At 37.3% G+C, this 22,889-nt stretch overlaps 1 protein-coding gene across 1 annotated transcript; it reads right to left on the bottom strand.

Moving 5' to 3' along the window:
- Positions 1-101: 101 nt before the first annotated feature.
- LOC139973280 (elongator complex protein 3) lies at positions 102-19,048 on the bottom strand. The gene is made up of 16 exons (XM_071979843.1): positions 18,951-19,048; positions 17,442-17,544; positions 16,766-16,856; positions 14,533-14,580; positions 13,229-13,363; positions 12,140-12,208; positions 11,459-11,613; positions 9,891-9,971; positions 9,197-9,277; positions 8,485-8,611; positions 7,014-7,207; positions 6,119-6,275; positions 5,272-5,444; positions 4,552-4,606; positions 3,090-3,171; positions 102-2,286 (listed from the first exon to the last, which is right to left on the bottom strand). The coding sequence occupies exons 1-16, from the start codon at positions 18,973-18,975 to the stop codon at positions 2,189-2,191; spliced, it is 1,674 nt and encodes a 557-aa protein (XP_071835944.1). The 5' UTR covers positions 18,976-19,048; the 3' UTR covers positions 102-2,188.
- Between the last annotated feature and the right edge of the window lie 3,841 nt (positions 19,049-22,889).

The following is a 22,889-nucleotide window of genomic DNA, read 5'->3' as shown; positions in this document are numbered from 1 at the left end:
TCCCTATACTCCATGGAGAAAAAAAATATATATATGCTGTTTTTTTTTTTTTACATTGTAGGTAGTCATTGAAACTGAAATAACTTTACACACACTATGAATCTCTTTTTCGTATTTTAGTACTCCTAATACATTTTATCATATTACATTGTGCGTGCACTGAGAAAGTTTTTTATGTTCAAAAGTAATTGAAACCCAACTTGAACAAGTAAGTAATCTTGTTGGTATTTGACTAAAAAGAAAGTAACCTGGAGGAATAAACTTTGCCACGAAAAGATTATTTGTAAAGAAAATAATAAGAACCATATTTACAATTAATTAAAGGATGATTCAATGACTGGAACTTGGCAATAAGTTTATTTTGAAAGAAAAGAATAAATATTTGAACCTTAGCTGGCAATATCCTTTCCTTCTCCCTACAGCTTCTACCTCCTAGGACACATGGAACATGGCGATGACACTCGTTACCATAGTAACTTAAACATGGATGATGGAACATTTCTGTCCGAGGAAATTAATCTCTACAAACTGTGAATTCTGTAACACACTTGTCATTCTGATTTAAGAACTAACAAACTTTCCCGAACAATTTTCAGTCATTTCCATGATAGGGATTTTGTATAAATTTTAAGAAGTTCCTGAAAGTTCAAAACAACATAAACCACTACAGTTTGGAAGTGACCATATGTCAATAACATCTACGAATATCTCACTTTCGATATAAGCAAAACTTATTCAACAACCAAGCCAAGCTGTAAGAACATGATTGAGTGTTATTCCTTTAACATGGAGAGAAATAAAATATGTTTAACTCTGACTGTGAAACTCAAAGAAAAATTTGAATAGAGGCAAAAAAGGAAAGAAAAAAAATATCATAAATAATTTGGAAGTTCCCACTCCCACATACCCTAGATGACAGTACCCCCTCTCTACCCTCTGTAAAGATTGTAACTCTAGTTACAAAACCCATTATTAATACAGAGTAATTAAAAATTTGAATGGAGGCAAAAAAAAAAAAAAAAAAATCATAAATGATTTGGAAGTTCCCACTCCCACATTCCCTAGATTACTGTACCCCCTCTCTACCCTCTGTAAAGATTGTAACTCTAGTTACAAAACCCATTATTACTACAGAGTAATTAAAAATTTGAATGGAGGCAAAAAAAAAAAAAAAAAAAAAATCATAAATGATTTGGAAGTTCCTACTCCTCCTCCCCCATTATTACTACAGAGTAATTAAACAAAATTGCTCATACACATATCACAGCTAATCAATCAGGTATTCTAGTAATACTGTGTTGCTAGATGTTTACTTAATGCTTACGAATGAACACCATCAAATATAAGAAAAGCTATTCTTGACAGACTGACTGACTTGCTGAGTACATTAAAAAGTCACCAGTCATGTTTTATTCTCTTTTAATTATAATGATATCTGCTATATTTTGATATTAATGATAGTCATAAACTCAATAACGAGACAATAGCATAACTTTTTCCCAAATCTTTTAATCCAAAGTAGGTTAAGCCTATACCTGTTATATGTTATGAGTTCTGTTATTTACAAAGAAAACTTTAACGTCAAAATGTAGCAACTAATCTCTCATATTAAAAGTATCAAACATTCCATCATGAATCTAATAAACTTGGATAAAGATACATAAGGTGCGCTGGTTGTCTGGCCAATAACGAAAGCTTCCCTTAAGGTTATTCCTTGTGATTCGAGATCATGATAAAATAAATACTTGTAACTAGCTCATGTTAGCATTTCTTTCGTCAAATATTTACATCGTAAACAGCTTTGCCTAATGTACTACCCATCTAAACTTCATCTTCTCCAAGAACAATGGGTTACTTGGAAGGCCAACACTAGACCCCTCCCCCTGCCCTTCTTACATCCTCAATAGCATGTTATGAGTGTTGCCCATCAGATCTAATTTAGACGTGGGGCTGTCGTCAGTTAAAGAATACTAGCAAGCCATTGGTTGAATAACAAATGATGTCATTATTAATAATAATTGCCAGTTCAAAACCTCCAAACATGCACGACCATAATGCATTTCCCTCGACATTCCTCAATAACTGTCAATGCGCCTGCTTTAATATTTGGCAGTGACACATGAGAAACATTATGTATACAGCAGGGTTCAAGTGTCCAATTTGCAACAGTGAAAGTTTTTCTTATTGCTCAACCGGTGGTCTGAGGTCCCGTGCCTAAACGTTTCGACATGTACGGCCCGTCTAGTTCGTAACCAATCTTTCTGTAGTAGTTTCTTGTTCCAACACCTGTCCGAAGGAAATTAGACGTGAAAGGATAAATAAAAAAAATAGCGGATTACGTTACAGACAACGAAGCTGGTTTGTGACACTGGAGAAGCAGCAGACTCAAAAACCATTCAGGCTTTTGTTTCACATAATCAAATTAAAATTCTGAATTTCTTGATTAAATGGGTCTAATATTCCCATATTAACTGGTTTAAAAAGTGCAATGACTTTAAATCGTATAATATGCAGGCTGGTGTGCCAATGATTAGTAGGAATAAAGTATAAAGTCCATGTAGGTGAAACATGAAGATATAAATATGTAACGAAACTAACAATACATCTTGCATTTGCGTGGGGTCTAAGGTTACATCACAAACAAAGCCATCTAGACCTCATTTGTAACATACCTGTCTGCCACTATGTGTCAGGAGTTGCCTGCCTGTCACTATGTGACAGGTAGGAAACGCCTTTTTTGATACTAATGCGACAAGACTAACAGCACATATTGTACTTTTGTGAAGACTTAAAGTCATTTCACAGACAAAGGCAGTCTGGACCCCATTTTGTAACATTGCCCTCTGTAATTTAATGTGACAGCTAATGCCTGTCTGTCACTTTGTGACAGGAAGGCAACACATGTTGTCTTACTATTGCAACATGTGCAACAATTCCTCTTATACTTGTGTGAAGACTTTGAAAGCTATAACACAAAACAAGCCAGTCTGAACCACGTCGGTAACTGGAAAACTGTCTGTCACTACGTGACGGGAATGGCCTGTCTGTCACTATGTGACAGGAGCCGTCTCCACTGTTATCTGTCTTACCTGATATAACTGATATCTTTGATGAGCCATGTTCCTCCCAGGCTATCCTTTCAGCTTCCTCCATCAGGAGCATACCGAAACCCTGAAATGGATGAAGAAGAAAAAGAAGAATTAAAAAATTGTCAACAGCATGGACTATCACTATTACTCTAAAGACACAGAAAAGCTTAAATGAAGAATATCCCGTGTGTCCTCCTAACCTATTAACTAGTATTGCGCGTTGTATATGAAAAAAAAATGAACATGGTCATACTTTCTACAGTAAGGTGGATAATTCATTCCTATATATACACTTTTTCAGACAGGCTGTTCTTAAAGAAATATTTCCATATGTTCACTTTACCAAGTAACCGATTTGCCTAGATGTTGTATAAATGTGCTGTTCTTTCTTCTCTATGTATCTCTTCAATCTGTAATTTCTGTAAGATTGTCTATGAAGAACACCCTGCTAAGATTGAAGCACCCAAAACCACTAACAATTATCTTTGTGCACTAAGAATATCCACATGTCTACTTCTCAAACTGATACTACAACATAAAATTCCTTGAAAGTTGAAATCCCTATCCTCATCCTACCCACCCCCCTCACCCGCCCCCCACCTTTCATGCCTTATCTCTTTCCCTATACCATATTTCTTACTTCCGTAGCAATAAAAATACGGAAACTGCCATGGAAATATACCTCATAAAGCTATGCCAATATGCAACGTTGCTACACAACCAACACGATATTCAGCCGTAGTTTTGTTACAGAGAACAAAAAGGATAAAAAAAGATTCTACAGCAAACAACATTCATAGACCTACAATCTAAGCTATTCTGCAATACGTACTCCTATATTCATCTATGACAATGACCTATTCTTGTTTCTCCACTGAAGGCAAGGTTGAGATGATGGGGCGACCATTTACCCCCATAACCTACCAAACATCCCCCTTTACAGATCCCTGAGAAATTATACAAGGAGCCATTTCCTAATGCTTAGTAGCATGAGCAGCCAGTGTTGGACACACAATTCTTTTCATGACTTAACAAAACAACACAATAAAACTCATATGAACAACGTTCTTGCTGCGTGCCAATTTGGAATCAACAGAAGTATCCCTGATAGATCAGAAAATGACAAATGACTCCTGATTACAATTTAGATGTCCCCTCTTCTCAACGAAAACGATCCGAATTGGGAATCTTTCACAGAAAGTGGTCTCTGCTCCAGAAAAAAAAATTGTTTAACTCATCTCTGTCCATAGGTTGCAATCATTAGTCTTCAACTTATGTAAAATCTCTCATAAATTAATTAAATATTTCTTACTAACTCTTCGGACTAATTGTATATTAATATATATATATATATATATATATATATATATATATATATATATATATATATATATATATATATATATATATATATATATATATATATATATATATATATATATATATATATGTTACCACTAACCTGGTGCTGAAATTTACACGGATCCCTGGCGTTGACTGGTACAACACTTCCGTAGCTGTACCATGATCCTTGTTAAGGAAATACAGAATACACATATTATAAAGAATTTTCTTCATATCACATTAAAATAAATGAGAAACTAATTGACATTCCCGATTAATATATAAACATAAACAAAAGGAAAACCTAATAAATTCACCTCTGGGACACTGTAACTTCATACAGGGCAAATTTGACAACCAAAATCAGCTTTTGGGTTTATCAGTCAGAGGACCATAGCTAGTTGTTTAGATCAGATTCTGATGCATTGTAATTAAATAACCCCACATAGGTAAACTGATTAAGTGGTATCACCCATCATCACCTTGAAGATAATGAAATTAATACAAAATAGTCGTTTCGGACAACCAAATTTGCTGTTCGGACGACTGAAAAGTAAAACCTGGTTGTCCGAGGAACAACAAGAAAAATCTTTCATAAATTTTCCTTGTCGTATATTGGACAAATAGTCCAGCATCCCAGACATTATTTATATCTTTCAAATTAAACGGTGTTTTGTTAAATCTATTTTTTTCTTCCTTGTTCTTTTACAAGATGATGGTACCCACAACACAATGTCCATAACATGCCGTACCTATATGCTAGGTTTTCTTTCTGGGAAGTTTGCTTCAACCATTTTCTCCTCTTAACATTCACGAGTACATTTAGTTTCAAGGATACACATGTAATTCTCTGACAACAGACACTCCCCCTTTAAGCTCAGCTCTGTAGGTCTGCTCCGAGCACTTCCTCAGCCTCAATAAACCAATCAGAATGTCTTGTTCCGGATCCTCGTAAGAGAGGAATGTCTCCCACGCACCGCTGGCGTAATAATCCCGCCGGATCAACTCCACCTGTAGCAGAGGAAGGGGAGGAAACCAGGTTTAACGTATCTAAAACCTGATTGCTGGATTCCCTTACCGCCACCCTTCCCCACCCCCCACCCTTCCCCCACCCCAACTTCTTGAAATTTAAGAAACAATGAGAATGAAGAAACAACTTAAAACAAACTTCAAACATTTTTGAAAGAACCAAACAATTCTTAGAGAAGTAACTACTCTTTAGGAGTTTATTTAGCAGTCAGATTTGGTGTAGCGTTTCTATCGTAGGATACTGAAAGAAATATGTTGAAATTGCACAAGACCTGCCTGCTATACATATTGGCATTTGTACAGCAATTTGCCCATTGTGCAATACCAGACAAATTATTCCTGCCCCTTCCAAAACTTGTTTTCGAATTTCCTGGTAGGCTTTCGGTAACTTACGATAAAAGATTCCTTGTAGAATTGCAAAGTGCAATAACTGGATATTGTGAGGAGTGTTAGAGTAAATAAATTTACTTCAGTGTGAGATAAAACACACTTTTGACAATGTAAGTAAAAATATGTGTCGAAAACAGAACCTGGTGACCATTATTTCTAGTTACAGCAGATCTGAGAACGATGTTGATGAGCGGTTACAAATCAGAGAGATGATTTCATTGGACACCAGATGAAAGATGTCAAGTTAAGGGATGGCGATGACTCACCTCGTACGGTTTAACCTTGTGATGTATTTCCTGGATGCCCACCTCCCTGGTCCTGACATCCCTACACTGGGTACCCAGATCCTTCATCCGGGCTAATGCTAGCTCTCTTAGGTTACCATGCTCCACGCCAGATGTCACCAGAGGCATCGGTATATCCCTGAAGGAAACGGCAATGAGGGGGTAAGATACCATTCTCTCTTAAACAGCATCAGTGAAGAAAATTACTACAAGTCAATTAATATCAGAATAGCCGACTAGCTTACCAAACAATGTTGCTGCATAGATGTGAACTGAAACAATGATAAGACTCAGAGTACTAATGACTACTAATGAGAGAAACGTTGAGTTAGAGGATTGAAAGGAAATCAGTGAGGTCAGAAATTCTGGTTTTAGCAGTAATATTTCTTTGCTGTTTCAGAGAATATGTTCATAACACCCTACTATTTATCTTTGATTTTTACAAATATAATAATCATAAAAGGCCTCACTTCATTTATCCAGAATTTTCAGTGCTCTGTGAAGTGATATTCCTAGAAATTATTAAGAACATGTGCAACTGAGAAGAGATGGTTCCTATGTACGTTTCTTTAGAAAATAATGTGTCATGCAAGGTAGAAATGGGGGGGGGGGTGTGTGGGAGGGGATGGGGTGAGGGGTGAAGTGGTCCAAATAATAAGAGGATCACTGGGAATAACCATGGTAATGATATTGTTGAAATGTGCTCTTACGCAGGTCAAGGTATCCTAATGTTTGACCAGTAACGGAGATGAAGAAGACGAAGAAGAATAAGAATAAGAATAATAATGAGTAGAAGCACCTGTTACCACCTTTAATTCTATTCTTGAGATATTTCCAATACCCAAACAAAGTTTCTGAAGAGGGCCATGACTCTAACCTTTGAACTCTGTACACTCTTGTCCAAGGTGGGACTAGTGCTAGGATTCTGGCCACAAGATCCACTAAGGTGCTTGGTGGGTAACTCTTATACCTGCCAGTCTTCCACAGTTCGTAGAGACCTGTGCCTCGGATCACCAAGGTAGGATACAGCTTCAACCCATCTGGTCTGAAGGCTGGATTCTCAAAAAATTCCTGAAGTGAAAGTGGCAAATATTTCCATGAACTGTTTATGTAGCAGTAATGTTTTGGAAAAATGAGAAAATGGCAAAGTTTGAAAAGCGCGACACAACTTTGCGAAGCACATAAGATTAAAGCAGATTGCCTGATGGTGTTATTATTTGTACATGTCTATTCAAGTTCATTTTTAAACCACTTTTGAACATTTTAAAGAGATTTTTTAAATTTTTTTGTGGCTTCAATGGAATTCGAACTAGTGACCTCAGGATTCCTACGCTACATCAGCTTATCTATCAAGCCCTTAATTGTTTGGTGAACCCTATATAGCTATTTCATGGATTTCTAGGATGTGCCAGTTAGCAGCCACGATACATAATACTGTAGCAAACCATGTACCCAGGGATGACACCCCAGTTTTAGATGATACAGCTCAGAAGATGGCAAGGAAGATATTTCAAGATGCAGTCAGCATCTTAGTTACTCTACGCTTGTTGCTGATGTATTTACTTATTTAAACTGTATCAACTTTGATTCACCTCTAGTAGTATTTTAATATTAATACCAGTGACACAGTTTTGTAAATGCAAAAGGGAGTTGCATTGGCTTATTAATTCAATATCTGAGATATGCTAACTACCAACTTGATACCTGTGTATCTTACCTACCTATTTGCTACCTATGTATCCTACCTACCTTCTTGCTACCTATGTATCCTACCTACCTATTTGCTACCTATGTATGCTACCTTCCTTCTAGCTACCTATGTATGCCACTTACATACTGGCTACCTATGTATGTTACCTACATATTTGCTACTATGTATGCTACATACCTACTTGCTACCGATGTAACCTTCATTACATATTTGCTATCTATGTATGCTACCTACCTACCAGCCACCTATTTATCCTACCTACCTTCTTGCTACCTATATCTGCTACCTACCTACTTGCTACCTATGTATGCTACCTGCCTACTTGCCATCTATGTATCCTACCTACTTGCCACCAATGTATCCTACCTACCTATTTGCTACTATGTATGCTACCTACCTACTTGCTTCTGATGTAATCTACATACATATTTGCTACCTACGTATCCTATCAAAACCTACCTACTTGCTACCAATGTATCCTACCTACTTGTCACCATTGTATCCTACCAACATTCGTGCTACCATGTATGCTACCTACCTTCTTGCTGCCTACCTAATTGCTACTCCTGTATGCTACCTAATTGAATTACCTTTTCAAAGCTTACATAATCTGCTCGTATCAATTAGTTCAACTTACTATAAACTGTTCCATATCCCTCTCTATGTCCACATTTGGCAGGTCAGGCATCATATGGGAGACTACTTTGAACCCTGCATCCTTCGCACCATGAAAGGACTCACACACTGCCCTCACTGTATGTCCTCTGTAGGTTATAAAGCAAACATGAAAACATTATATTTATATTTATCTATTGAGGTTTCTAAGAGGTTGACCTAATGGCCTGTGTTTGGAGACTTAGTAGTCCAGCCACCTTAAACCCTTAATAAATCAAATTATCCTTCAATTTGTCCAAAAATAAAATCAATGTGAGATTGAAGTACAAGCTAGACTGAAAGCAATGGGTTTTAACAGTGTTTAACTTATCCAAATTAATTCTGTGCTTATATCATCCTTCATCCTTTGACCATTAACATCACCTCTACCACTACTATAGCTGATAAGTTGGCAACATGATATGTGCAATGGAGGGTTTAGACAAGGAGAGCTAAATGTCAATGCTGCACTATTTTACTGAAAGTCTCTCCTGACAACTGGAAAGAGGTAGCATCTGCAAAATGTGAAGGGGCTGAAGGCTGCAGTCCACAAAGACACTTGTATTCTTCAGGCTTACATTGGTAACATTAAGAACTTCCATCTTGTTAAAATTGCGTCAAGATTAGCACCTAGAATACAAGTGGAACAAGGTAAACAACAATCACAGACAAATTCCTTTTTCTTTTTTGTTTACCTGTTGGTGTCTCTGGCAACATCTTCATATACACTCTGTACTCCAATCTCTAGCCTTGTGCATCCGTAGAGCAACATATCACTGTAAAGGGAAGCAAAGAAGATAGTTTGTGAATATTAAAAATAAAAATATTAAAAAAAAGATACAAGATACAATGGTAAATTGCAGATAAAGAAATATTGAGTGGTTATTCTTTTAATTTTTTATTTGACTTATTTCAACCCATAAAGGATTTTTCTTTGCTTTTTTAGGTGTATGTGTGTGTAAGTGTTAGGTAAGGGGGGGGGGGTGCGAGGGCATATTTTACTTGTGCACTACCAACGGTAACCACAGTAAAATACAATATTTAGACAAGAAGGATGGATAGCAGTATATTAGTGTTGATTACGACATACAAAATCAACAAACTTTAAATAATACTTTGTTTTTTTCACAACTGCATAATATCCATGACTGATGTAGCTCTTGACTTTCATCTCCCCAGCAAGCACTTACCTGACCGAAAAAACTAAAGTATACAATTAGAGGGACCCAGAAGGTGGCGTTCTTTTCAGATACACTTACTGACTTAGTTTTGAATAAAAGATATCTACATATATTACGTAGATGATGCTAGAAGATTGATCCATTGTATGCATCATGCATAATTCATTACTTATTTTATACAACAGAATTGCAGAACTTCTAGGAGTACCTGAGATGTTTCTTGAGACAATAGTCAGGTCTGGTTTCTATTGTTATACCAATACACTTGGTCTTGCTCCTCTCTGAGTACCTGTGAAAAAGAAAGAAGAAAGATAAGACTCAATCCAAGTACAAGTTATGTAAGAGATAAAGGTTTTCAACTCATCAATTCTGCCAGTCATTGTGTATGCAGTTCCTGTCTGGTATCACCTTCTACTTGAAAAGGACTAGAAAAGAATCAGAAGTTTCTTGAATTACTGCTCAAATATATTTAATCTCGACTATGAAAGCCTGGTTGGTAAAGTAAACACTGCCACTAAAAATGAATTCATAAGACTAGCTAAGAATATACATAGTTCTAAAGATCACCCACTTCACTCAGAGTTGATCTCTCTGTGCAATAGAACCAACAAGTACAATCTATGTAATCCTACTATCTTGCCAACTTTTAGAATTATGGTTTTTAAGAACTCAATTATCTACAGAGCAGCCATTTATATTCAAAATGGGTTCTTAGAATCTCTGTTATAATCCTTTTAATCTTTCAACCTTCTACTGTAATCCTCCATCTTATTTCTTATTTGTTCATGCTTTCATGATTGTACATATTTACGTCTTTTGTGTTTCATTATTATGTGTCCTATTTATAAATTTTGTAATTTATACTGGAATAAAGAAATTGAAATTGGAATTGAAATTGCATGGATTAAGATAGGAGCAAAAGTTACACTAGGCAGACTGTGGCCGCCAGACCGGAATTTGCCAACATGTTAAGTTCTCTGCATTCCTCCAGAAGAGTTAAAAAATGCTATTGATGCTGCCGGTAGATATTTATTATATGTATCCAGCCACTTAACAACTGAACGATTGCATTCCAATCAAGCATCAAAAACGGAGAGTATTAAGTACCTGTGCTTTTGCGAGTATGCATTTTGGGCAACACCTGTGATTGTTGAATTTCAATATAACTGTTGGGCAAAAACTAGGCCTAGATTTCACAAATGTTAGCAACTTGATAAAACAATTGCCAGTGCAAACAATATCTACTTGCAAAAAATATCAATTTCCCACTGGCATTTTCCGTGAATTAGAAACAAAAGCAACACACATGTGTCTATTGGCAGAAAAATGTCTGTGCGTATTTCCCCTTCTGGCAAATGGCAAAATCTTAACTACAGCCAATAAATATTCTGAATTGTGAGGCCTGAATACACATGTAGAACTGTCCAATATTTGATTCTCCATAATGATCCAATATTCCTTCTTTTGTCACGAGAGTACAAAAACCCCTAACTTGTGAGGCCCACAGATTGGATATAGAGTTTCACTGAGATTTGAAAGATCAATTCTTTGCCTGCCCCTGGTGTAGAGGAATTCAATTTTAGAAATTGACCTAACTTTAAAAGCCACTGTTAATTGTTAATATATATATACTTCAACTTTGACATCAATATTGTTGTTGAAATCTTACATCTACTGTAGGCTCTGCTAAGGAAATAAGACCAACAATGTAATAAACTTCTACTAAACATAAACATGGACGGTGAGGTTTTACTTCATTGTTTGAGGTTGACTTACTTGACCGCCTCACTGACATTGTTACTGGTGTGGCCTGAGAGTGCGTCGTGAAGATTCCTTATGAAATAGTCTCTGTAGTCCTCAGGCAATGCCATGAAGGTTCCGCCCATCACGATAAACTCAACCTTATCTACGTTGTGACCCAGCTGCTTTAACTATCACAGACAAAAACACAAAACAAAGACGGTTAGACAAAAGGGAACAAAAAAAATATTAAACATTACCACTGTAAAAATTGCAAAAGAACCAGCTGCTTGGTATCTAACACTGTATTGATCAAAAAACACAAAGTTACCGGATTTTGTTAATTTCTTGGCTAAAGCAGAAATATGATGACAAAACATAAACAGATACACCTGGCATTATACTTTATAGGAAAATAGCATAGACTATATAGTGACTTCCTTCCATGGTTTGTTTTCACAACAAACTAGAACAACTTTCAAATTTACATACAGCCATAGTTTGTGACATAACTTAAAGTGATTATATAGTTAAGCTCACATAACCACAAGTACAGACAAGTTTCTTGTTGAATTCTCCTCTTCTGCTATATAAGAGATATGAAATTCAAACTATGGAACTGAAAAAATGCTATGGTGTTGTGCTTGTAAATTAGAAGAAGTAGCAGCCTTTGTGGGCAGAAGATAATAGCGGCCAGGTTAGCACAATGTCGCTTACCTGATCAACTCTATGCCTGGTTTGTAAGTAAGGATTATATCTTGCCCTGATGGCTCTCATTGATGTAGGCTGTGGAGAGATAAAACATGTTTAGAGTGTAATTCTTACACGGATCAGTCACCGAAACACTACTATTAATTGATGAAACCTACACCACAATCAAACACGAGTTGGGAATATATGAAACTTAAAACATTTCCCATAAAACTGACCAAGTGATTCACAAGAGTATTAGCTTGGAAGGAGTAGTGCACTCACTAGGTGAACCCTGGCAGTTATTACTCTTTTCAAGTCAGAAAATTGTTAGCACAAGTTGGACAACTTAAACAGTACTAACGGACTGCTGTAAGCAATGCCAAAACCTTGTAACTTCATTGGCAGCCTAACTAGGCTTTTAGAACTACACGCAGAAGAGCAAAGAACCTTATCACAATCAGTATTTCAGAATGGTTAACAGACTTCAGGTTTTAAGGAAAGAAGGATTCCTGTCATTATCAACTGAAAAAAGCCTTCATAACTGGTGTCTTGGTATAATGTCAATTTGTCACTTCTCCATGATAGAACTAGACCACTTTTGCACTGTTTGGTACATTGCTCGTTCTAACGTTTGTTATCGAGTGACTAATTAATACCAACAATGGCAAAGAAAGTTAAAGAAATAAGACTATAGCCAGTGGTTTTGCTAAAAAAATATTTTTCATCACACGATGTACATGAATCTGTGTGAATTTATCTGTTTCTGATGAACTGCATTTTTGCTATCGGCTTTATCATTTTCTTGTCTAAACTGTTTTTATTTCCCTTACCTCCCACTCCTCTTACCTCCCCTCTATCCCCTGTTGGTTTCTTTATTCTCTCCATCCCTTGTCTACTAATCCTCTTACATCTATCTCTTTGTGTTCACTATGCTCATTAACCTGTCTGTATACTGTGTATATATTTGTCCCTTCTGTTACTGTTACTTGTCATTTAGCCTCTGGAGATAGTTCTGATACTAGTTGTTGAGATGTGGAACTGACATGTTTCAGAATAATTTCAGAATAAGTTACACACAACACAACAAACCCATTTACACACAGTACAACTTACCTCGTAACCGGTGTATGATTGCGTTGAATATTCAAAATCTGAGTCCGGCCCACCGGGACAGTATACGCAGATGTTACCCGTCATGCTGATGTGAGGACAGCGATGAGGTTTGCACATGACTGCCACAACAGCAATCTATGGGAAATGTTGTAAAAATAAATAAATTCAGGAACAATTATATGATGTCTATAAACTCTTTAAGATGTAGTGCTACAAAATGAAGGGAAAGAGTTGTGGAAATGGAACAGGGAGGAGGGGGGAGATGGAATAGGGGAGGAGGGATGGAATGTGGGAGGAGAGATGCAATATGGGAGAAGAGATGGAATAGGGGAGGAGAGATGGAATAGGGGAGGAGAGGTGGAATGGGGGGTGATGGAATGGGGGTGGGGTGATGGAATGGGAGGGGGAGAGATGAAATAGGGGAGGAGAGATGGAATAGGGGAGGAGAGATGGAATAGGGGAGGAGACATGGAATGGGATGGGGAGAGATGGAATAGGGGAGGGAGGGGAGAGATGGAATGGGGGAGGAGAGATGGAATATGGGAGGAGAGATGGAGCAGGGAAAGACATGAATGATGAACACATAAATAGTGGAGTATTTTAGAAACCCTGACATTTGATACCATACCATATTTAAGGATTCCACATCTACCCATCATGGGGCATCTACCTACCCAGTATGACATTGACTCAATTTGTGGTTGTTGAGATATCATGTTTACAAGTCGTTTTCCATGATTTACCATTAAGCCCCACTCATTTATGAATACTAATGAGATAAAACTTGTACTTACCACAGTATATAGTTACATCACCATACTAAGTATGAACTAAATCAGAGGTACGGTTGAAGAGATATTGACATTTTATGAATTTTTACGTTAAGCCCCGAGCACTTATCAATATGCATAACAGCCCCACCACAAACTATAGGCATCATCTAGTGACCCTGACCAACACATATACCAAGTATGACATCAATCACATATATTCTTTCTTGAGATACCGTGCTTACAAGCTAGGGCATCACATACATGCAAACACATACACCAACTTGACTGCATAGGTTCCGTTGGATACAAAGCATTGGAACCAATAAAAGCATTGAACAAACTTGTCTACAGAAAATACAAAACAGAAAACACTTGTTTAAAGAAACTTGTTTTACAGAAAACAGCTAAAACCTTTGCTACTTGTTGAAAAGAGTTTTTGATTTCTTCGGTTACACTCTCTTTAACCTTAGAACGATCCATTTCAGTAGAAAATAACATATAAAACATGTTACACATTTCCATGATACTCACTCCACTTGCTGTCCTGATGGGTTTGACCTTCAATTTTGGGAGAAGGGCCTGAATAAAGAAATAAAAAAAAAAAACTGATTTTTTTCTTCTTCTTTTGACACGAGATTAGATGTACACATTGGCATACCAGAGACAAAGTTGATTAAGATAGGGAGTGCATGATTATAGTCTAAGTGTCAACAGTGGCAATGATGAATTTAAAATAAACTAAGAGGGTTAACGATCAAGTTAATCAATTTTGCATATTTACTTAATTATCATAATAAACATAAACTTACAACATTCAAAAACCCAACCAAGGATTTATCATCTCATCTTTGTACAGTAAATGAGAATGTAACTGTGTCACACCAAGGTTGGACCTCAGGACACTCGCTGGCTAATATCTCATACTTCCCTCATATTGTAACTGTGTCACACCAAGGTTGGACCTCAGAACACTCGCTGGCTAATATCTCATACTTCCCTCATATTGTAACTGTGTCACACCAAGGTTGGACCTCAGAACACTCGTTGGCTAATATCTCATACTTCCCTTATATTGTCACTGTGTCACACCAAGGTTGGACCTCAGAACACTCGCTGGCTAATATCTCATACTGTACTTCCCTCATATTGTAACTGTGTCATACCAAGGTTGGACCTCAGAACACTCGCTGGCTAATATCTCATACTTCCCTCATATTGTCACTGTGTCACACCAAGGTTGGACTTCAGAACACTCGTTGGCTAATATCTCATACTTCCCTTATATTGTCACTGTGTCACACCAAGGTTGGACCTCAGAACACTCGCTGGCTAATATCTCATACTGTACTTACCTCATATTGTAACTGTGTCATACCAAGGTTGGACCTCAGAACACTCGCTGGCTAATATCTCATACTTCCCTCATATTGTAACTGTGTCACACCAAGGTTGGACTTCAGAACACTCGCTGGCTAATATCTCATACTTCCCTCATATTGTAACTGTGTCACACCAAGGTTGGACCTCAGAACACTCGTTGGCTAATATCTCATACTTCCCTCATATTGTAACTGTGTCACACCAAGGTTGGACTTCAGAACACTCGCTGGCTAATATCTCATACTTCCCTCATATTGTCACTGTGTCACACCAAGGTTGGACCTCAGAACACTCGCTGGCTTATATCTCATACTTCCCTCATATTGTAACTGTGTCACACCAAGGTTGGACCTCAGAACACTCGCTGGCTAATATCTCATACTTCCCTCATATTGTCACTGTGTCACACCAAGGTTGGACTACAGAACACTCGCTGGCTAATATCTCATACTTCCCTCATATTGTAACTGTGTCACACCAAGGTTGGACCTCAGAACACTCGCTGGCTAATATCTCATACTTCCCTCATATTGTAACTGTGTCACACCAAGGTTGGACTACAGAACACTCGCTGGCTAATATCTCATACTTCCCTCATATTGTAACTGTGTCACACCAAGGTTGGACCTCAGAACACTCGCTGGCTAATATCTCATACTTCCCTCATATTGTCACTGTGTCACACCAAGGTTGGACTACAGAACACTCGCTGGCTAATATCTCATACTTCCCTCATATTGTAACTGTGTCACACCAAGGTTGGACTTCAGAACACTTGCTGGCTAATATCTCATACTTCCCTCATATTGTAACTGTGTCACACCAAGGTTGGACTTCAGAACACTCGCTGGCTAATATCTCATACTTCCCTCATATTGTAACTGTGTCACACCAAAGTTGGACCTCAGAACACTCGCTGGCTAATATCTCATACTTCCCTCATATTGTAACTGTGTCACACCAAGGTTGGACCTCAGAACACTCGCTGGCTAATATCTCATACTTCCCTCATATTGTAACTGTGTCACACCAAGGTTGGACCTCAGAACACTCGCTGGCTAATATCTCATACTTCCCTAATATTGTAACTGTGTCACACCAAGGTTGGACCTCAGAACACTCGCTGGATAATATCTCATACCCTCCTCATATTGCACCGTAGGCTTCTGGATGTTTTTTTAAGGCTTTTCTTAGTAAAAATAAATGTTAAAAACAACAAAAACCTTGGCCACACATATGAACATTTTTCATCATAGCATTATAAAAATCATGTCCGATTTCTGAATAGTATCTTTTTTACTATTATCTACGATTAGAATATCCCCAAAAGTTATAAATATCCGGGCAATTCACATAAATAACAACCTTTGACCTATTCACTTACTTTTTTGTACTCTGGTGGTACTGCAGCGATGATATCCACCAGTCTGGGTTGGTTGGAGAGGCCATACTTCCTGGCTGCCATGGACTTTACCCTGACAAGACCAGCATAAATGAGCAAAAGCAAATCTTGAGACCTTCATTGTACCCTTCTACTCATAATAGAGCATGCATAATAGAGCATGCATGATTCAGAGAGTAAGGGCAGGGATAACCCTATGCCATGAAACATGGTTTCACAAGATAAATGTACATGTATACTGTAGTGAATTTACTACACTCTTAGCCACTAGATATTGTACCTGGTATCCATAGATGACCCAGAACTATGCACACACACCAGACAAGGACCAAGCTTTTTAAAATGGGCTGGTTGTCTTGTTCAGTAACTTAGTTCAAATTCACAGAATGCTACTGTAATAGACAGCCTCCTATCTGATGAGAAATATATATTCAGTGAACAAGTACAGTATATACAAGATGCATTCAGAAAATTAATCCCAGGGCATAAATAGGAGGGTAAAGTCACAGCAAGGAGAACAGATGGGGTTAGGTGACAGACACACTACAAAGCAATCTTATCATGTACACCAAATCATACCAAAAAGCACTACAAATTTACCAACGACAATTATTTTCCTCTGAGGTGAGGAAAGTGAATTATTTGTAGCTGTAGTTACCTGTTCAAGTTAACATCTTTTCCCTGTTCATGGGCTTGTACAAGTTGTCCTACGATATCCGACACTGTCATCACCATCAACTCAGCATGAGAAAGAGACGGATCTAGGGAAAGAGCGATGGAGTTTGTTTATTTGTTTGTTTATTTATTTATTTTTATCACAAAAAAATTACAATGTGAAAGGAAGTCTTCTATAAAGCCTGAATTGGCTTAACAGAGTAGAAGACTCCCTGGTTAAAGAAGAAAAATATAATACAAGTTGAATGAGCAGAATGATACAGATACTTTAAGGAGTAATAACTAGACAGGATAACATTTTCCTTGTTCATAAAGAATTTAGCTATGATGTATTTTCTTAAATAATTCTAAAATAAACTCAACAACTTTTTGGTCTTTATATTTTCTGAAAGGGAATTCCATGTTTTAATTATACGGTTACGTTATCAACTTTATAACGATTAGGAGAACAAGCTCAGTCAATTGAGTAACTGATGATGTGCTTTTCTTTCTTCTCATTACAAGAAGAAATCTCTGTATCCACTGAGAAACAAGTACACAACATTAAACATTTAAACAAAGCCTAAATTGCGAGAAAGGAATATGGATACATCATACATAGCAGTGATAGCACACCAAGAAGGTAGCAAATGCATGTATTACAGAGAATAATTCATCTAGTATTGCAGAGCAAAATGCTAGGCAAAATGGGTAAACTGCTATACAAGTGCAAAGATGTGTAGCAATCGTTGTACACAGGAACACAATATATTTTATAAGAGACAAAGTTCAGAACCTTCGACACTGCTACACAAAAGTAAAAACACTAAATTATTCCCTGTGTTTACTGCAAGTGTTTGACATTTTTTCCCCAGATGGATACTTCTTGCCAGCATCTTTCTTACATAGCTGTCACTTGTATACTTTATGGTTTCATGTCACTTCATGTATTCCAATTAAAAACATAAAGAAAACTGAGATATATTATGATTGGCTAAATCATGTTTTTTCAGTACCAGTTGGTACAGTAGCCTACAATCACATTACCGAGAGTTACTGTTCCCTTCAAAGTATGGTCTTTCCACAAAACAAGATTAGCTAATTACAGTACCTGTCAATATACAGAAACAAAGCACACATATTGACAGTAAGCCTACTTGAACTACAATGAAAGTAGTTTACATACCAACAGGCTTGTACATAGTTTGCCCCTTTTTGGTGCTTAATAGGCATATATGGGACAACCTACAGTAAAGCTATAAATGGTCAATGTGAGAACAAAGTAACCATGTTGAACATGCAGTATTAAAGATATTAGTAAATTGTTTGTACTAAGATGTGCAATGAACTGTGCAAGTGTGCATCATACTGTACATAGATATCTCCCTGGACAAAAAGAGTACCTGGTGAACAGTGGTTAATTATTATATGGCTCCCAATTGAAGAGCTTTCAATACATCTAAGAATGTCTAAAATGCCTGGCTTATTTCTGACTAGCACAGCATAAACAAACCTGCTTTCTTGCTGTTCCTGCCCATGATCTGTTTTCCTTACTGTTGCCAATATAAACAAGTTTTATATTTTCATTAAGTACAGGCTGATCTACAGTAGCTGTCAATGAGAAAGAAAATGATAGTCAAAATCAGACATAACACACCCCTGGTTGTTTATACAAGGTCATAAACCTGTTAGAGAAGTCTAGGAAATGCTTTTTATTGAACTACATCATACATGAATCATGGTTTGCAAAACCTGTCAAAATCAGCTTCCATTTTGTATGCTGACATTGGTTAGGTGATTAGAGACATGTATAGCTTAAAGACCAACTATGGAGACTTTTCGATGACATAAACTCCCACCATTTTGCATGTATGTAATCCTTAACTCTCTCCAATTACATTGCTGTAATTAACTTTACCAATTTCGGACGTTAAATACGTGAAAAATGGGAAGAAAAGTCAGCTTTTTATGAAACCTATTTCAGACATTCCTGAAACATTCCGAAGACATCAGGTGACCCTGTGACGTCACTGTTTGTATACCTCACTCACAACAATACTTTTAGTGTGTAAAGTTGTATACTTGAGCTGCCAAAAACATCAACGATATTACTCCTTTTCCCCTGAAATGCCACAATTCAATGTTGTTGGAGGTTGCAGTTATACCTCATCCAACAAAAGCATCAGCTTTTTTAAATTTCTGAGTAAAAGAACCGACGTAAAACGCTGCAGACTTTGGATCAATTTTTTTAGATCCACGTGGAAAGATTTTTCAGCACCCGGAGTATCTCATGCCCATGAGTCCACATGAATGACCCTGCCTCTGTGTATGCTGCAAATGTCTCATTCTGCGAAAATTATATACTGTCGATAGCTGTGTCGGACCATGGTCGGACATAGCTAATGTGAAATTGACCGTAAACAAGCTCTGGACGTCCTTACATGTAACATTATATCATGCAATTGACAGTATAATATTTACTGTAAGAGATGACCGTGTATATACCCTGCCTATAGGGTAGCATTGTTAGTACATGTAGTGAGTTGGCTCACAGCATGTGTAAATAGTCATGTTAGGATTTCATCGCATTTATCTATTTCCTTTGTTGTATTCCAGTATCGTGTGTTCGTGATACATTGTGTTATATTGTCCGTTATGATTATTCCGGCATCTGCATGCTCCAAGGAGTTGAATAAAAACGGTTCAATATAGCGATCCGACGTTTTATTTCGTTAATGACTGTCTTGTGATTGTGGTATGTAACTGGTCAAGGCCTGTTTCAACTAGACCTAACTCTATGGAATTACACAGAGTCACGGTAGTATTTCGCCCAGGATTGAACGAGAAACGTGGATTTGGATATTCACTGCTAAATTTTGTTTATTGAAAGGATACTTTTTCTGTGTTTGTACTTTTGGATATTAAAACGAGTAAGTACTATGTTCAGCTGAAGCTTAGTCATGTATATGCTACCCTGGTCGATTCGGGTCAGCGTCTTCTCGTAGTTGTTCGATTATGTTTACTGTAGTGTCTTTTTGGTAATTTGTTGACAGTAACGTAAGCCATTTTCCGTCACATATCACGCATGAGGCATCTTTTAGGTCTATTCTTCTGTTCAGTTTAAGGTATCTTGCAATCAAATTGTATTGCGGAATCGCCAAGCTGCTTGCATGTTCTACTGTACAGTATATTGTACCGTACGGACCTATTGACGCTCCGCTATGTAAAAGATGCTTCCATTTGAGTGGAAATTTTGCTAATAAAATAACCAATTTAAATAAATTTTCTTTTTAAAATTGTCTTAAAACTATTTTTTTACCTTCATGTGTTCTTGTTTTAAGCTAACAGCTTTTCAAACGCTCAAAATTGGAAGTCAAATACAGTACAATTGTTCGCTATCTGTGTATAAACAGTGCCTATATCAGCGTTTGATTTTCGCGGTATACAAACAATGACGTCACACGGTGACCAGAGGCTCCTTTGGGTCAGTCTCTGTTTTCAGACATTCTAGAGGTTCATGTCACGTGACTACCCAAAATGTCCATTTTCGTGGTCTTTTTTTGATGGGTTATAGTAGGTTTTCGAAGATTATTTTTTACAAATGTTGGTTATGGGAATGTAAACTCCCAAATTAATGGAATATCCCCCCAAAAAATTTTGTCTCCATAGTTGATCTTTAAGTGTGTCAGATGAATGCCCCCAAAAGACCTCAAACTTGACTGTCATTGCACCTTTTCCTTACCCAGTTGTGCTAGGTGGTTAGTGGTAACGCTAGATGATAGAGGGTTACTTCAGCAATAACTTTTAACTTGCTGGACGATATGGGAGGTGTACGATGGGGGGGGGGAGGGGAGTTGTGGTGGGAGCTGGGAATGGAGAGTTGTGACTTCGAGTTTGGAGGAGCTCACTGAGTTTGACTGATCTTTGACCCTCGGGAGGAGGATACAATTTTATTACTTACCAGCATGATACTTTATTTCCATCCTATAGTACCATCTACCACATTACATACCTGCATGAACAAGTTATTAATTTGAAGTTTGGGCAGATAATTTGAATTACAGTAGGTAGACCTGTGTTTTACTTTACCTATATTTACTTTATAAATAAAGAACACAGGCCTGATTAATTTTACATTCTCTTCCACACAAGAGTAATTATATTTGGATTTAGATGGGGTCACAATCTGGCAACCCCCAAACTCCCTGTATTCCTTTCACTGTGCTCTGGATTGTGTTTTACACATTCTCTGAAATGAGAGTATATGAGTATTGAGCAAATAAAATTCTTTGGAAACCCTCACAATGTATAATTTTAAAAATAATATCAGAACCCAGGCCGGGTATATATGGCACAGTGAATTCTGTGCGACATCACGATACACATGACATGGAAAGGTCATTTGATGATCAATTGTGCGAATTGCAATGTTTATTAGACCTACAACAGTTTGACTTCTTTTGGTGGGAACATGAATTAAAATGATAACCAACTTGTGTTTACTCAATAGATTACACCTCACGGACTGTCCAACATGTGGAATCACAAAGAGAGATAACAGAAGTTACAGAACTATAATAGGGTAACATAGGCAAGGTTTATTTGGGTTCAAACATCTGTCCCTTTGTCCCTCGTTCAAATACAGTAGTCATGGCTATGCAACCTATGTTACGTTTTCATAACCAAGCCGGAAGCCGGGAAAATAGACCAGTATGATAGGCAGCCAATGTACAGTACATAGTTAAGTAGAAAAAAGGTTCAGGAAGGACACTTAAGTCCCCATCAAGGACCCTATAGAGAGAAAAAAAAACTGAAGAAACAGGCACACTTGATGCCTGTGGGCTACAATGACACTTTCTTTCGCAGAATTGGTACTAACGGCTAGCATACCCTAACGTATGCTAATTGGTGAAGCCCTTTAAGTTCGGTTAACTAGTATACAGACACAAATTAGTCCAATCTAATATCTTCTAGATTGACAACGAATTATACTTTTTTGACATTAGATTACACGCCTCTTATATTACACTTACCTAATTAACTCCGTTCAGTGCTTTCAACACAGTAAATTTGAGCGACCTGTTACAGGAATACTGTACATGTGATGTATTGTAATTCTGTGTTGTAGTAGTAGTAGTAGTAAGTTGAGTCTCGTCTATCCGACATGCTCAGTGATTAACCTCCGCCACGTATCACGATCTTGCGCAAGGTTTATTGCTTCTTCGACATTGTTAATATTAATGTCCTTGAATTGCGACTTTATTTTTCCAAGCAATGTTGTCACGGGCCTTCCAACTGGTTTAGCAGTATGTCTCAGTGCTTCTCTTAAAGCAACCTTTGCTGGAGCGTCCTCTTGAAGTCTTGCTACTGTACATGACCGAAAAATCTCAATCTTCTATGTGCGACTATCGATGACCAAGGTGTTTGGTTGGTTTCGTTGTAAAGCTCATCA

The sequence above is a fragment of the Apostichopus japonicus genome, chromosome 9 (genome assembly GCF_037975245.1).
Source record: "Apostichopus japonicus isolate 1M-3 chromosome 9, ASM3797524v1, whole genome shotgun sequence".
Taxonomy (NCBI): domain Eukaryota; kingdom Metazoa; phylum Echinodermata; class Holothuroidea; order Aspidochirotida; family Stichopodidae; genus Apostichopus; species Apostichopus japonicus.
This window is presented reverse-complemented; position numbering and strand designations above follow the sequence as displayed.

Coding starts and splice junctions, on each gene's coding strand:
- LOC139973280 (XM_071979843.1), bottom strand. CDS start 18,975: ATGGGCAGGAACAGCAAGAAAGCAG. Junction 12,209..13,228: donor AATCATACACCGGTTACGAG/GTAAGTTGTACT, acceptor ATCTCTCCACAG/CCTACATCAATGAGAGCCAT. Junction 11,614..12,139: donor CCAGGCATAGAGTTGATCAG/GTAAGCGACATT, acceptor TGTCTGTGATAG/TTAAAGCAGCTGGGTCACAA.